This window comes from Camelina sativa, chromosome 5 (genome assembly GCF_000633955.1).
Source record: "Camelina sativa cultivar DH55 chromosome 5, Cs, whole genome shotgun sequence".
Taxonomy (NCBI): domain Eukaryota; kingdom Viridiplantae; phylum Streptophyta; class Magnoliopsida; order Brassicales; family Brassicaceae; genus Camelina; species Camelina sativa.
In genome coordinates, this window is record NC_025689.1 from 6,594,668 (window position 1) to 6,609,175 (window position 14,508).

Below are 14,508 nucleotides of genomic sequence, written 5' to 3' on the forward strand. Positions count from 1 at the left end.
GCTTTGACCAAGATTTTTCATCATCTCGCTGTCGAAGGATCTCCCATGTCTTTGAGGAAGAAAAACCTGTTGAAGCCTGATTATTGATAGACCAGCCGTAAGAATCCTGAGAAAGTGGCTGCAGCGGGAGAGGAATAGTGGTCAGGAAAATGTGAAGGTCCACCGCTTGCTGAGATCTTGGAGATGGCAGAGTCCAAATAACACCCGACGTTGCATCGGCTACCGAGGCTGTCAGTGGAACTTGCAGGTTTCTGGGGCCTTCTTCACCAAACACCTTTAAAAGGGGGCCAAAAGGGGTCCAAGAGCCATACCAAAAGCTAGCAGTGAGACCATTACCTATCGAGCACGTTAGAAATTTTTGTGCAAACCGCCTTAGCCGCAAGAGGCAACGCCAATTCCAAGTGTCATTGATATGTTCCTTGAGAGACCAAAAGTCAGAGATTCGCCCAGTGAGACCTCCTGGAAAATGATGGAGCCTATGCCAGGACGCCCAGAGAGAATTTGCATTTGAGAATAACAACCAAATGAATTTCAGGTTGAGGGTAAGATTCCATTCTGTGAACCTTCTGAGACCAAGTCCACCTTCCCTCTTAGGTAAACAAACTTGAGCCCAGGAAACCTTTGCCTTGTGGTGATTTTCAATACCACCTGACCAAAGGAAGCGAGAGCACAATGATTCAATCTCTCTAATGCAGCCTCTAGGCAGACGAAAGGTGGATATCCAGAAAACCACAATTCCAGAGATAACCGAAGCTAATAATTGGAGTCTTCCTGCAAAAGAGAGGGATTTGACTGCCCAGTGCATAAATTTGCTCTTCTGTTTGTCCACCAAAGGAGCATACTCAGAAATCTTTAACTTTCGGGACATTAAGGGGAGCCCCAGGTATCTTATAGGTAAAGTAGCCTGAGGGAACCCATACTCTGCAATCGCTGCTTTCTCAGTGTGATCCACACCCGCAAGGAATAATTCTGTTTTGTCTCTATTCACTGTTAAGCCTGACCAACTAGCAAAGTCATCCAAGGTTTCACTTATACCGTGAAGTGAAGAGCTACCTCCATCGAAAAATATCATCACATCATCCGCAAACATCAAATGTGAAAGCTTCAAATCAGATGTTTTAGGATGATAGAAGATATAACCTGATGAGTACCTAGATAAAAGAAGCTTTGAGAAGACTTCCATAGCTAGGTCGAAGAGGTACGGCGACAAAGGGTCTCCCTGTCTAAGCCCTCTAGTACTCTTGAAAAAACCCCCTGATACTCCGTTTATTACTATAGAGAAAGATGGAGAAGTGATACACTCTTCGATCCATTTAATGAAAACCTCAGGAAGATTTATTCCTCGGAGAGTTGAGATTACGAAATCCCAGCGGATCGAGTCAAAAGCTTTTCGCAGGTCAACTTTGAGCATGCCACGAGGGTCAATGTTGGTCTTGTTGTATCCATGCACAATCTCGGTGGCAAGCAGGACATTCTCAGATAAGTTTCTGCCTTCAATTAAAGCCGTTTGGGAGGGAGAGATTATATCTGGGAGAATCGACTTGAGCATGTTGGCGAGAAGCTTAGAAATTACCTTATATAAGGTATTTAGGCAAGAGATGGGTCTAAACTCTGAAGGGTTTGAAGGATTTTGAATCTTGGGGATGAGAACCAGAGAGGTAGCGTTCCACTGCTTTAGCAGCTTTCCCGAGGAGAAAAATTCCTTTATTGCTGCAGTTACCTCTCCCCCCACTATACTCCAGCACTGAGTGAAAAACTCTGCAGGGAAACCGTCGGGACCACTGGTCTTATTCTTAGGGAGAGAGCAGAAAGCTTCTTTAATTTCCTCGGATGAGAAAACCTTTGACAATTGGTTTTGCTGATCCACAGAGCAACGGAAATCGAGAAGGTTTGTGATATCTTCCTGAATGAATAGGGGAGGAGAGACATGACCGCCAAGAAGGTTTGAAAAATACTCAACACAAATATCTTGAATCCCTTCCAGAGAGTCCACCTTGTCGCCTACTTCATTTTCAATGTAATGTATGTGGTTTATAGCCCGCCTTGAGTTTGCCATTTTGTGGAAGTAAGTAGAATTACAATCCCCATCTCTCAGCCAAGTGATACTTGAACGCTGCCTAAAGAACTTTTCCTCTGCTGAAACCAGGAAGTGCCACTTTCTCTCATCCTCTTGAAGCTGTTCTGCATTGTAACGAGAAGGTGAGATTAGCATTTTGTTTTGACTCTGTAGTACCACCTCATGAGCCTCTGAAACTCTTTTCTCAATTCCGGAGTAGTTTGATCTGCTGAAGTCCCTGATAGGTTTCTTTAGGGCTCTCAGCTTTCTTGAGACTCGGAACATATCTGAGCTCACGAGGTTTACGGAGAACCAAATCTCTTGAACTAAATCGAAGAAGCCTTGGTCCTGGAGCAGATAATTGAAGAGCTTAAAAGGTTTTTTCTGACTCTGTCTTGGTGTAGAGAGGTTTACCGAGGAGCAGGCATGATCAGAGAAATCCGGTTCTCCAAAGAAACCGTAAGATAAAGGGAAATCCACGGACCATTGATCATTAACAACTACTCTGTCGAGTTTCTTCGCAATAGGTTCTTCTTTCCTCTTGTTCCACCAGGTAAAGGAGAGACCTCTAAAAGTAAGATCAGAAAGTGAAGCATTGAAGAGACAATTTCTGAAATCTCTGGTAGCTCTATCAACCGTAAAGCCGTCTGAGGTGGAGTGCTCAGAAGGGTTGAGGGTTTGATTGAAATCGCCAAGAACAGACCATGCTTTACCTTGTAAGGAAGGGCTCTGGGATTGAGTGAGAATCTCATCCCAAAGAGACAGTCGGTCCGATTCTTCATTTGAAGCATATACAAAAGATACTATCGAGGGTTGGTTTGAAGTAGGCAGATGAACTTCACAGCTGACCATTTGGAGAGATTTCGAAAGAACAGTGACTTTTACTGCTGGATCCCAGAGAAACCAAATCTTTCCTAGTGGCGAGAATTCATAGTTTCCTTCATGCAGCCAACCTGGCAAAACGCTATTTATTAGCTTGGAAAACTTGTGCTGCTTCACATGAGTCTCGACGAGACAACCAAAAGTAGGCTTATTCCTGCGAAGCCATTTTTTAAAACCGGTACGGTGAGAAAGCTTATTAAAGCCTCGTACATTCCAGCAAAAAATATCTACACACATTAATATAAATATTAGTTGGATTTGAGGCTTTTGCCTCGTTCACGCTTGCGCTGCCTCTGCGACACCACCGTTGTGAACTCATAGTCATCGTAATCCTCATTACTCTCAGAAACTCCAGAATCAATTTGTTTTGGTAATCATCTATGTAAATCCAAACTACTTTCATTATTAATGATATTTACTCACTTAGCAAAAAAAAAAAAGGACGACAGAAGTATTGGTCACGAGTTGCCCTCTTGTAATAATAACCTCTGCCGATTATGTACAACAACTCTATTATTACGTCATCTACCGCATCATTTTGGTGCAGCCTTTTTTGGACCCCAAGTCTTCGTACCCGAGTTATATAATCTCACGATCACACTCGCAAACAATCCAAGAAACAAAAAAAATTTGAGAGTTCCTATTGAGTTGGTACGATATGGCTTCCGAGAAAACCCACCAAGTTTATCCTCCTCTTCACTTTGTTCTTTTCCCTTTCATGGCCCAAGGTCACATGATTCCTATGGTTGATATTGCAAGGCTCTTGGCTCATCGCGGTGCAACAGTAACTATTGTCACAACACGTTATAATGCAAGGAGGTTTGAGAATGTCTTAAGCCGTGCCGTCGAGTCTGGCTTGCCCATCAACATAGTGCATGTGAAGTTTCCCTATCAAGAAGTTGGTTTGCCAAAAGGAAAAGAGAATATAGATTCGCTTGACTCCATGGAGTTGATGGTACCTTTCTTTAAAGTGGTTAACATGCTCCAAGATCCGGTCATAAAGCTCATGGAAGAGATGGAATCTAGACCTAGCTGTATAATTTCTGATTTGCTCTTGCCGTATACAAGTAAACTCGCCAAGAAGTTCGATATACCAAAGATTGTTTTCCACGGCATAGGTTGCTTCTGTCTTTTGTGTGTGCATGTTTTACGTCGAAACCTCGACTATTTCCGGGTTCCTAATTTTCCTGATAGAGTTGAATTTACAAAGCCACAAGTTACAGTGGAAACAGATGCAAGTGGAGATTGGAAAGAGTTCTTGGACGAAATGGTAGAAGCCGAAGATACATCCTATGGTGTGATCATCAACACATTTGAAGAGTTGGAGCCTGCTTATGTCAAAGACTACAAAGAGGCAAGGGCCGGAAAAGTATGGTCAATTGGACCCGTTTCCTTGTGCAACAAGGCAGGAGTAGACAAAGCTGAGAGGGGAAACAAGGCGACCATTGATCAAGATGAGTGTCTTAAATGGCTTGATTCTAAAGAAGAAGGTTCGGTGCTCTATGTTTGCCTAGGAAGTATTTGCAATCTTCCTCTGGTTCAGCTCAAGGAGCTGGGTCTCGGTCTCGAGGAATCCCAAAGACCTTTCATTTGGGTCATAAAAGGTTGGGAAAAGTATAATGAACTATCTGAGTGGATGGTGGAGAGCGGTTATGAAGAAAGAATCAGGGAGAGAGGACTTCTCATTAGAGGGTGGGCACCTCAAGTCCTTATTCTTTCTCATCCTTCTATTGGGGGATTCTTAACACACTGTGGATGGAACTCGACTCTCGAAGGAATCACTTCGGGCATTCCACTGCTCACATGGCCGCTGTTTGGAGACCAATTCTGCAACCAAACACTGGTAGTGCAAGTACTAAAAGCTGGTGTAAGTGCCGGGGTTGAAGAAGTCATGAAATGGGGAGAAGAAGAGAAAATAGGTGTGTTAGTGGATAAAGAAGGAGTGAAGAAGGCAGTTGAAGACTTGATGGGTGAGAGTGATGATGCAAAAGAGAGAACAAAAAGAGTCAAAGAGCTTGGAGGATTAGCTCACAAGGCTGTGGAAGAAGGAGGTTCCTCTCATTCTAACATCACATTGTTTTTACAAGACATACGTCAAGTACAATCTGTTTGAATATTTTTATAAATACAAATTTACGTTTTTAGAGGGTTTAAATTAAGAACAAATTGTTTTTAATTTTTTACCTATCATCTCATGATGATGAATTGATAATTAAAAAATAAAAACAGTATACTAAACTCTTTTTGCTTGGTACGTGTAGATTTCTTTATTTGATTTTGGTAAATTAACAAAAATGCTGTAGATTGTATTCTTTTTATAAATGATTTTATGTTATATATTGAAAAATACTTTGTTGTTCACCTCCTCATTCTCAACCAATCAGAATCTTCTATACATTATTTCATTTAAAAAATAAATCAAAATTAAATTAATGAAACAAATTCTGTATACTTTTAATTAATGAAAGTTAAATATTTGCTTATTAGATTTACAATTAGAACAAAATTATGTGTCGGTTTGGGTTTACAAATAAGATGATTAGGATTTAGATTTTACAATTAAAACTAAATTATATGTAAGTTTAGGTTTACAATGGTTAGAGTTTAGATTTTATAATTAAAACAAAATTATATATCGATTTAGGTTTACAATTGAAGTGGTTAAGGTTTAGATTTTATAATTAAAATGAAATTATATGTCGGTTTAGGTTTACAAATGCGATGATTAGGGTTTAGATTTTACAATTAGAACAAAATTATATGTCAGTTTGGATTTACAAAAATAAGATGATTAAAGTTTAGATTTTACAATTATAATAGAATTATATGACGGTTTGAGTTTACAAATGAGATTGGTTAGAGTTTAGATTTTACAATTAAAATAAAATTATATATCGGTTTGGGTTTTATAAAAGAGCGGTTAAATTTTTAATTTTATAATAATGTATACAGATTTTGTTTCCTTATTTTATAAGAATGTGAATGAATAGGTTCTCAAATGTATTTTGACATATCATATTTTCATTAGTTAAAATAAAGAGAGGTGAAAAAGGAGGTGAACTAAAGAATAGGTTCCTTTTATAAATGATTATATATATAATATATGTATATATATTTCTACCTGTGTATCATTTTCTTTTTTCTTTAGGAGATTATCTTCCTTCTTTAGTGTCAATACTAATTATGTCAACTATTAAATTATATATATTTATTTCTATCTGTGTATCATTTTTTTTTCTTCAGGAGATTATCTTCCTTCTTTAGTGATACTAATTACGTCATCTATTATATATGGTTAATTGTTTTTTCTTGTTCTATATATTCACGATTTTCTTGCATCTATATATTTTATATGCACACACTCATATTCCAACCGAAATAAAAATCTGGAGCAGATGTGGCTTTTGAAGATAGCCACCAGTCCCACCACTCACATTCTTCACTTCACTTTGTTCTCTTCCCCTTCATGGCTCAAGGCCATATGATTCCCATGGTTGATATCGCAAGGCTTTTGGCTCAGCGCGGTGCAACCATAACCATTGTCACAACGCCTCACAACGCAGCAAGGTTCAAGAATGTCCTAAACCGTTCCATCGAGTCTGGCTTGCCCATCAACATAGTGCATGTCAAGTTTCCATATCAAGAAGCTGGTTTACCAGAAGGACAGGAGAATTTGGATTTGCTTGACTCAATGGATTCAACTCTACAATTCTTTAAAGCGGTTAACACGCTTGAAGAACCGGTCATGAAGCTCATGGAAGAGATGACACCTAGACCAAACTGTCTGGTTTCTGATATGTGTTTGCCTTACACAAGCAAAATCGCCAACAAGTTCAACATACCAAAGATCGTTTTCCATGGCATGTCATGCTTTTATCTTCTGTGTATGCTACTTCTACGCAGAAACCGTGAGATCTTCGACACTATAAAGTCGGACAAAGAGTATTTCCTAATCCCTTATTTCCCTGACAGGATCAAATTTAGGGAACCTCAAGTTCATGTCGAAACTGATGCTGATGGAGAGTGGAAAGTTTTCATAGACGATATGGTAGAGGCTGATAACAAATCATATGGTGTTATCGTCAACACATTTCAGGAATTGGAGCCTGCTTATGTCAAAGACTACAAAAAGGCAAGGGCCGGAAAAGTATGGTCCATTGGACCCGTTTCCTTGTGCAACAAGGCAGGAACAGACAAAGCTGAGAGGGGAAACAAGGCGACCATTGATCAAGATGAGTGTCTTAAATGGCTTGATTCTCAAGAAGAAGGTTCGGTGCTCTATGTTTGCCTAGGGAGTATCTGCAATCTTCCTCTGGATCAGCTCAAGGAGCTCGGGCTATGCCTCGAGGAATCCCAAAGACGTTTCATTTGGGTCATAAGAAGCTGGAAGAAGTATAATGAGTTAGCTGAGTGGATAACACAGAGCGGTTTCGAAGAAAGAATCAAAGATAGAAGCATTCTCATAAAAGGATGGTCTCCACAAATGCTTATCCTTTCACATCCTTCCATCGGAGGGTTCTTAACACACTGCGGATGGAACTCAACTCTAGAGGGGATAACCGCTGGTCTACCACTGCTTACATGGCCGCTATTTGCAGATCAATTCGGCAACGAGAAATTGGTTGTGGAGGTACTAAAATCCGGAGTCAAAGTTGGTGTTGAGGAGCCTATGAAATGGGGAGAAGAGGAGAAGATAGGAGTGTTGGTGGATAAAGAAGGAGTAAAGAAGGCAGTTGAGGAGTTAATGTGTGAGAGTGATGAAGCAAAAGAGAGAAGAATAAGAGCCAAAGAACTTGGAGAATTAGCTCACAAGGCTGTGGAGGAAGGAGGCTCTTCTCATTCTAACATTACTGTCTTCTTACAAGACATAATGCAGCAGGTGAAATCCAAGAACTGATTACATCATTGTTTAGTAATATTATGATAGTTATCTATATTATTTCCGTATGATAGTTATCTATATTATGGTCTAGATTTGCTTGAAATGTTAAATTTTAAAACTGCATTTGGTTGATGAAATTTCAAATTTTTTTATGAACCTCTCACTGTTTTTCGTTTTTTTTTTTATTATTAATTTTTTTAAGGAGAAGGTTTAAGACGGCTACTAGAAGTCTTCAATTCTAAAATTTTTAAAAACCTCTAATGCTTCAATTGGTTGAACATTTTTAAATTTTTGAAGATTTTAGTATGAAAAATGACATAAAATCTACCATCCGTCTCCTCCTTAAAAATATTCATTAAAAAAAAAAAAAACAGTGAGAGATTATAGAGGAAAATATCCATACGTTCAATAGTAATTTAATTTTTAATTCCACTTTTTGTGATTTTCAAATCCATTTTGTTTGACTTTTCTAATTCCACTTGTGTGATTTTAAGAATCAATCAATCACATAAAATTTCAAATCCTAAGATGATTTTCAAATCTACTAACATTCACTACTAAATCCTGAATTAATCCGTTGGATTTGTTCTGTTACCAATCTGAAGTTTCAACAATCAAAATATTTTGACATAAGAAAAATGTATTTACCGGATTCTAATATAATAATATCCTATAAAGATCAATCATTAAATCTGGAGTAAGAAAACAAATACTATAAATCAAACACTTTGATTTATTTTTATTTTGAAGACATATTCATCAAGGTTATGATGGGGCCTTTTGGCTGCTTTGAGAGTTCGACTTTGTTTTTCTTCTAAATTCTTTCATCCAATATTTGATATATTTGTTTTTTTTTGCGGCTGTGAAATCTTCACAATAATTTCGACGTAGTTATAAAATATATTTTCTCAAATATTTGAAAATTATGAATGCGAAAGAACACTTGAATGCCCGACACGATATATTNAAAGAAGGCAGTTGAGGAGTTAATGTGTGAGAGTGATGAAGCAAAAGAGAGAAGAATAAGAGCCAAAGAACTTGGAGAATTAGCTCACAAGGCTGTGGAGGAAGGANTTCTTTCTTACATCACATTTTAATTATCTCTTTAACTTCCAAGGCTATTTATCCTTTTCATGAGTCGATGAATATAAATATATATGTATTGCACAGAGAAACACACACACACACACACACACACACACACAAAATCAGAATCAAAGCAAAACAAAAACCAAAAAGAACATAATTAAGAGAGTATCATGGCATCCGAAACTACCCACCAGTTTCCTTCTCTTCACTTTGTTCTCTTCCCTTTTATGGCCCAAGGTCACATGATCCCCATGGTCGATATTGCTAGGCTCTTGGCTCAGCGAGGGGTGACTATAACCATTGTCACGACGCCTCACAACGCAGCCCGGTTCAAGAACGTTCTCAGCCGGGCCATCCAGTCCGGCTTGCCCATCAATCTTGTGCAGATAAAGTTTCCATCTCAAGAATCGGGTTCATCGGAAGGACATGAGAATTTGGACTTGCTCGATTCGTTGGGGGCGTCATTAAACTTCTTCCAAGCAATTAATAGGCTCGGGGAACCGGTCGAGAAGCTCTTGAAAGAGATTCAACCTAGGCCAAGCTGCATAATCGCCGACATGTGTTTGCCTTATACAAACAAAGTTGCCAAGAACCTTGGTATACCAAAAATCATCTTTCATGGCATGTGCTGCTTTAATCTTCTTTGTATGCATATTATGCACCAAAACCACGAGCTCTTGGAAAATATAGAGTCTGAAAAGGAGTACTTCTCCGTTCCAAATTTCCCTGACAGAGCTGAGTTCACAAAAGGTCAGCTTCCAATGCTCTTACCTGCTGGAGATTGGAAAGAGTTTCTTGACGGAATGACAGAAGCGGATAACACTTCGTATGGTGTGATTGTTAACACGTTTGAAGATCTGGAGCCAGCTTATGTTAGAGACTACAAGAAAGTTAAAGCGGGTAAGGTATGGAGCATCGGACCGGTTTCCTTGTGCAACAAGGTAGGAGACGACAAAGCTGAGAGGGGAAACAAGGCGGCCATTGATCAAGAAGATTGTATTAAATGGCTTGATTCTAAAGAAGAAGGGTCGGTGCTATATGTTTGCCTTGGAAGTATATGCAATCTTCCTCTGTCTCAGCTCAAAGAGATCGGGTTAGGCCTTGATGAATCCCAAAGACCATTCATTTGGGTCATAAGAGGTTGGGAGAAGTATAACGAGTTAGTTGACTGGATCTCAGAGAGCGGTTTTAAAGAAAGAACCAAAGAGAGAGGCCTTCTCATAAGAGGATGGTCATCTCAAATGCTTATCCTTTCACACCCTGCTGTTGGAGCCTTCTTGACACATTGTGGATGGAACTCGACTCTTGAAGGAATCACTTCAGGTGTTCCATTGCTCACTTGGCCACTGTTTGGAGACCAGTTCTGCAACGAGAAGCTGACGGTGCAGGTACTAAATGCCGGTGTGAGAGCCGGGGTTGAAGATACCATGAGATGGGGAGAGGAGGAGAAAATAGGAGTATTGGTGGATAAAGAAGGAGTGAAGAAGGCAGTGGAAGAACTAATGGGTGATAGTAATGATGCAATGGAGAGAAGAAAAAGAGTCAAAGAGCTTGGAGAATTAGCTCACAAGGCGGTGGAGGAAGGAGGCTCTTCTCATTCCAGCATCACATTATTGCTTCAAGACATAATGCAACTGCAGGCATAATCCAAGAACTGATTGTAACGTTTCTTGGTTATATCCAAAAAAAGAAAATGATTGTAACGTCAGTTCTTGTTGAAGAAAAATTTGTAATTTTTTAGTATTTAAATTTTCTATACTCTCAAATCTAATTATAATATGATGATACTCAGTTACTCACAGCCTGTTCTTCAAATAAGTAGTACATAGTTAAGATTAAGTAACCGACGTCTATTAATATGTAAGTATATAACGTCCCAATTAAAAAGACAAAAGACAAAAAAAAAAAAAAGCTTATGTACAATGAAGTAGAAGAAAAACACAAGTTCTAATATTATTTTTAGTTGTAGAAGAGTGTAGAAACCTTCTGAAGTGGTCCTGCATGAGGAGGATCGCAACTTTGCTTCTAGCGGCTCCTCAAGAGTTTAGACATATCAACACTTTTGTTTGTTCACTCTTGTAGTCTTGTTGAAGACGTAACAACAACTCTTTCCCATCGATCATGACAACTGTTCATGATGTTTATATCGTAATGCAAAACTAAAAGATAAAGAGACTTGTAATATATGACAAGTGACAACAAAAATGTTACATGTTTGGTCAGACCCTTTTATGTTCACTTTTCACTTATATTGTAATTTTTCTAGTTACAAATATAATATGGGCTTTAAAATTATCTGACTTCCCAATCACCTCTCAAGTTTAATAACTCGTTACTGCCACGTGGAAAAGTGAATCGAAAGGGTGAAAAGGATCAGTGCGGTGGTCGCCGGCGAGGACGTGCTCGTCGAAATAAACTCCTNGCATCACATTATTGCTTCAAGACATAATGCAACTGCAGGCATAATCCAAGAACTGATTGTAACGTTTCTTGGTTATATCCAAAAAAAGAAAATGATTGTAACGTCAGTTCTTGTTGAAGAAAAATTTGTAATTTTTTAGTATTTAAATTTTCTATACTCTCAAATCTAATTATAATATGATGATACTCAGTTACTCACAGCCTGTTCTTCAAATAAGTAGTACATAGTTAAGATTAAGTAACCGACGTCTATTAATATGTAAGTATATAACGTCCCAATTAAAAAGACAAAAGACAAAAAAAAAAAAAAGCTTATGTACAATGAAGTAGAAGAAAAACACAAGTTCTAATATTATTTTTAGTTGTAGAAGAGTGTAGAAACCTTCTGAAGTGGTCCTGCATGAGGAGGATCGCAACTTTGCTTCTAGCGGCTCCTCAAGAGTTTAGACATATCAACACTTTTGTTTGTTCACTCTTGTAGTCTTGTTGAAGACGTAACAACAACTCTTTCCCATCGATCATGACAACTGTTCATGATGTTTATATCGTAATGCAAAACTAAAAGATAAAGAGACTTGTAATATATGACAAGTGACAACAAAAATGTTACATGTTTGGTCAGACCCTTTTATGTTCACTTTTCACTTATATTGTAATTTTTCTAGTTACAAATATAATATGGGCTTTAAAATTATCTGACTTCCCAATCACCTCTCAAGTTTAATAACTCGTTACTGCCACGTGGAAAAGTGAATCGAAAGGGTGAAAAGGATCAGTGCGGTGGTCGCCGGCGAGGACGTGCTCGTCGAAATAAACTCCTCCAACCTAATTCTCCCCAAGGTGAGATTATTAAGCTCATCAAATAATTCACTTCTCACTCTTGCCTTCGTGGGCACTTCTTAGATCACTGTGTTCTCACTTAAATTTTGGTTTTTTTTTTGCTACTTTAGGTTATGATGGGGCCTTTTTGATGCTTTGAGGTTTGTTGTCCAAATGTTATAAAAAGAAGGACCCTTCGAGTTTGCCTTAAATTATTTCACGTAATATTTTTTTTTTTTTTTCTGCGGCTGTGAAATCTTCACTATAATTTCGACGTAGTTCTCAAAGATATTTTCTCTTACTTTTTTGGGCTTATATGAAAGTATGAATACGAAAGAACACTTGAGCTCCCGAAAGGATAAAATTTCATATGTTACTCAGTATTGTGAACCACTCGGTCTTCTGTAACTGTAACGAATAAGCCAATATGCTTTTTGTTCTTTCTTGCATCACACATTTTAATTATGGGTTTGTTTTCATGGCTATTTATAGCACAGAGAAGAAACACACAAAATCAGAATCAAAGCAAAACAAAAACAAAAAGAACTTAAGAGAGTTCCTCATGGCATCCGAAACTAGCCACCAATTTCCTTCTCTTCACTTTGTTCTCTTCCCTTTTATGGCCCAAGGTCACATGATCCCCATGGTCGATATTGCAAGGCTCTTGGCTCAGCGAGGGGTGACTACAACCATTGTCACGACGCCTCACAACGCGGCCCGGTACAAGAACGTTCTCAGCCGGGCCATCCAGTCTGGCTTGCCCATCAATCTTGTGCAGATAAAGTTTCCATCTCAAGAATCGGGTTCATCGGAAGGACATGAGAATTTGGACTTGCTCGATTCGTTGGGGGTGTCATTAACCTTCTTTCAAGCAACTAATATGCTGGGGGAACCGGTCGAGAAGCTCTTGAAAGAGATTCAACCTAGGCCAAGCTGCATAATTGCCGACATGTGTTTGCCATATACAAACAGAGTTGCCAAGAGCCTTGGCATACCAAAAATCATCTTTCATGGCATGTGTTGCTTCAATCTTCTTTGTATGCATATTATGCACCAAAACCACGAGCTCTTGGAAGTGTTAGAGTCTGAAAAGGAGTACTTCTCCATTCCAAATTTCCCTGACAAAGTTGAGTTAACAAAATCTCAGCTTCCAACTATCTTAGCTCCTGGAGATTGGAAAGAGTTTCTTGACGGAATAACAGAAGCGGATAACACTTCGTATGGTGTGATTGTTAACACCTTTGAAGAGCTTGAGCCAGCTTATGTTAGAGACTACAAGAAAGTTAAAGCGAGTAAGGTATGGAGCATCGGACCGGTTTCCTTGTGCAACAAGGTAGGAGAAGACAAAGCTGAGAGGGGAAACAAGGCGGACATTGATCAAGAAGAGTGTATTAAATGGCTTGATTCTAAAGAAGAAGGTTCGGTTCTATATGTTTGCCTTGGAAGTATATGCAATCTTCCTCTGTCTCAGCTCAAAGAGATAGGGTTAGGCCTGGAGGAATCCCAAAGACCATTCATTTGGGTCATAAGAGGTTGGGAGAGATATAACGAGTTAGTTGACTGGATCACAGAGAGCGGTTTTAAAGAAAGAACCAAAGAAAGAGGCCTTCTCATAAGAGGATGGTCACCTCAAATGCTTATCCTTTCACATCCTGCCGTTGGAGGATTCTTGACACACTGTGGATGGAACTCAACTTTCGAAGGAATCACCTCGGGAGTTCCATTGCTCACATGGCCATTGTTTGGAGATCAGTTCTGCAACCAGAAACTGGTTGTGCAGGTGCTAAAAGTAGGTGTAAGTGCCGGGGTTGAAGAGGTCATGAGATGGGGAGAAGAAGAGAAAATAGGAGTGTTGGTGGATAAAGAAGGGGTAAAGAAGGAAGTGGAAGAGTTAATGGGTGATAGTAATGATGCTAAGGAGAGAAGAAAAAGAGTCAAAGAGCTTGGAGAATTAGCTCACAGGGCCGTGGAGGAAGGAGGCTCTTCTCATTCCAACATTACATTATTGCTACAAGACATAATGCAACGGGCAGTACAATCCAAGAACTGATTGTAACGTTTCTTGGTTTTACCCAAAAAAAGAAAATGAACGTACGTTGGTTTTTTGATTTTTGTTTCATCCAAAAATGAAAACTATTGTACGTTGGTTCCCTGATTACATCTTTGTTGAAGAAAAATTCATATAAAATTATTTAAAATTACCTATACTTCTACGAATCTAGAAATAATATCATACTAAGATTATTAAGTAATCGTCGTCTATTAAAATTATGTAACTCAATTTAAACGACGCTAAAAAAAAAATGTTATGTAGAATGAAAGTAGAAGAAAAACAAAATTTAAAAAATTCGTTTTAGTT

The 14,508-nt window shown here is 38.7% G+C and overlaps 4 protein-coding genes across 5 annotated transcripts; all 4 read left to right on the forward strand.

The window, feature by feature from the left end:
* On the forward strand, nt 3,581–5,051 carry LOC104788954 (UDP-glycosyltransferase 73C4-like). The gene has a single exon (XM_019245221.1). The coding sequence runs from the start codon at nt 3,597–3,599 to the stop codon at nt 5,049–5,051; it is 1,455 nt and encodes a 484-aa protein (XP_019100766.1). The 5' UTR covers nt 3,581–3,596.
* LOC109132820 (UDP-glycosyltransferase 73C4-like) lies at nt 6,230–7,835 on the forward strand. Its single transcript, XM_019245222.1, has 2 exons — nt 6,230–6,239; nt 6,334–7,835. Exons 1-2 carry the CDS (start codon nt 6,230–6,232, stop codon nt 7,833–7,835), a joined length of 1,512 nt encoding a protein of 503 aa, XP_019100767.1.
* LOC104785845 (UDP-glycosyltransferase 73C1) lies at nt 8,996–11,530 on the forward strand. 2 transcript variants are annotated; one of them, XM_010511132.2, is made up of 2 exons: nt 8,996–10,518; nt 11,339–11,530. In XM_010511132.2, exons 1-2 carry the CDS (start codon nt 9,080–9,082, stop codon nt 11,373–11,375), a joined length of 1,476 nt encoding a protein of 491 aa, XP_010509434.1. In that variant the 5' UTR covers nt 8,996–9,079; the 3' UTR covers nt 11,376–11,530. The 2 variants fall into 2 exon arrangements, with proteins under 2 accessions (XP_010509434.1, XP_019101284.1); XM_019245739.1 differs by lacking the exon at nt 11,339–11,530 and having other exon boundaries at nt 8,996–10,710.
* On the forward strand, nt 12,574–14,366 carry LOC104785847 (UDP-glycosyltransferase 73C1-like). The gene has a single exon (XM_010511137.2). It carries the CDS (start codon nt 12,577–12,579, stop codon nt 14,197–14,199), a length of 1,623 nt encoding a protein of 540 aa, XP_010509439.2. The 5' UTR covers nt 12,574–12,576; the 3' UTR covers nt 14,200–14,366.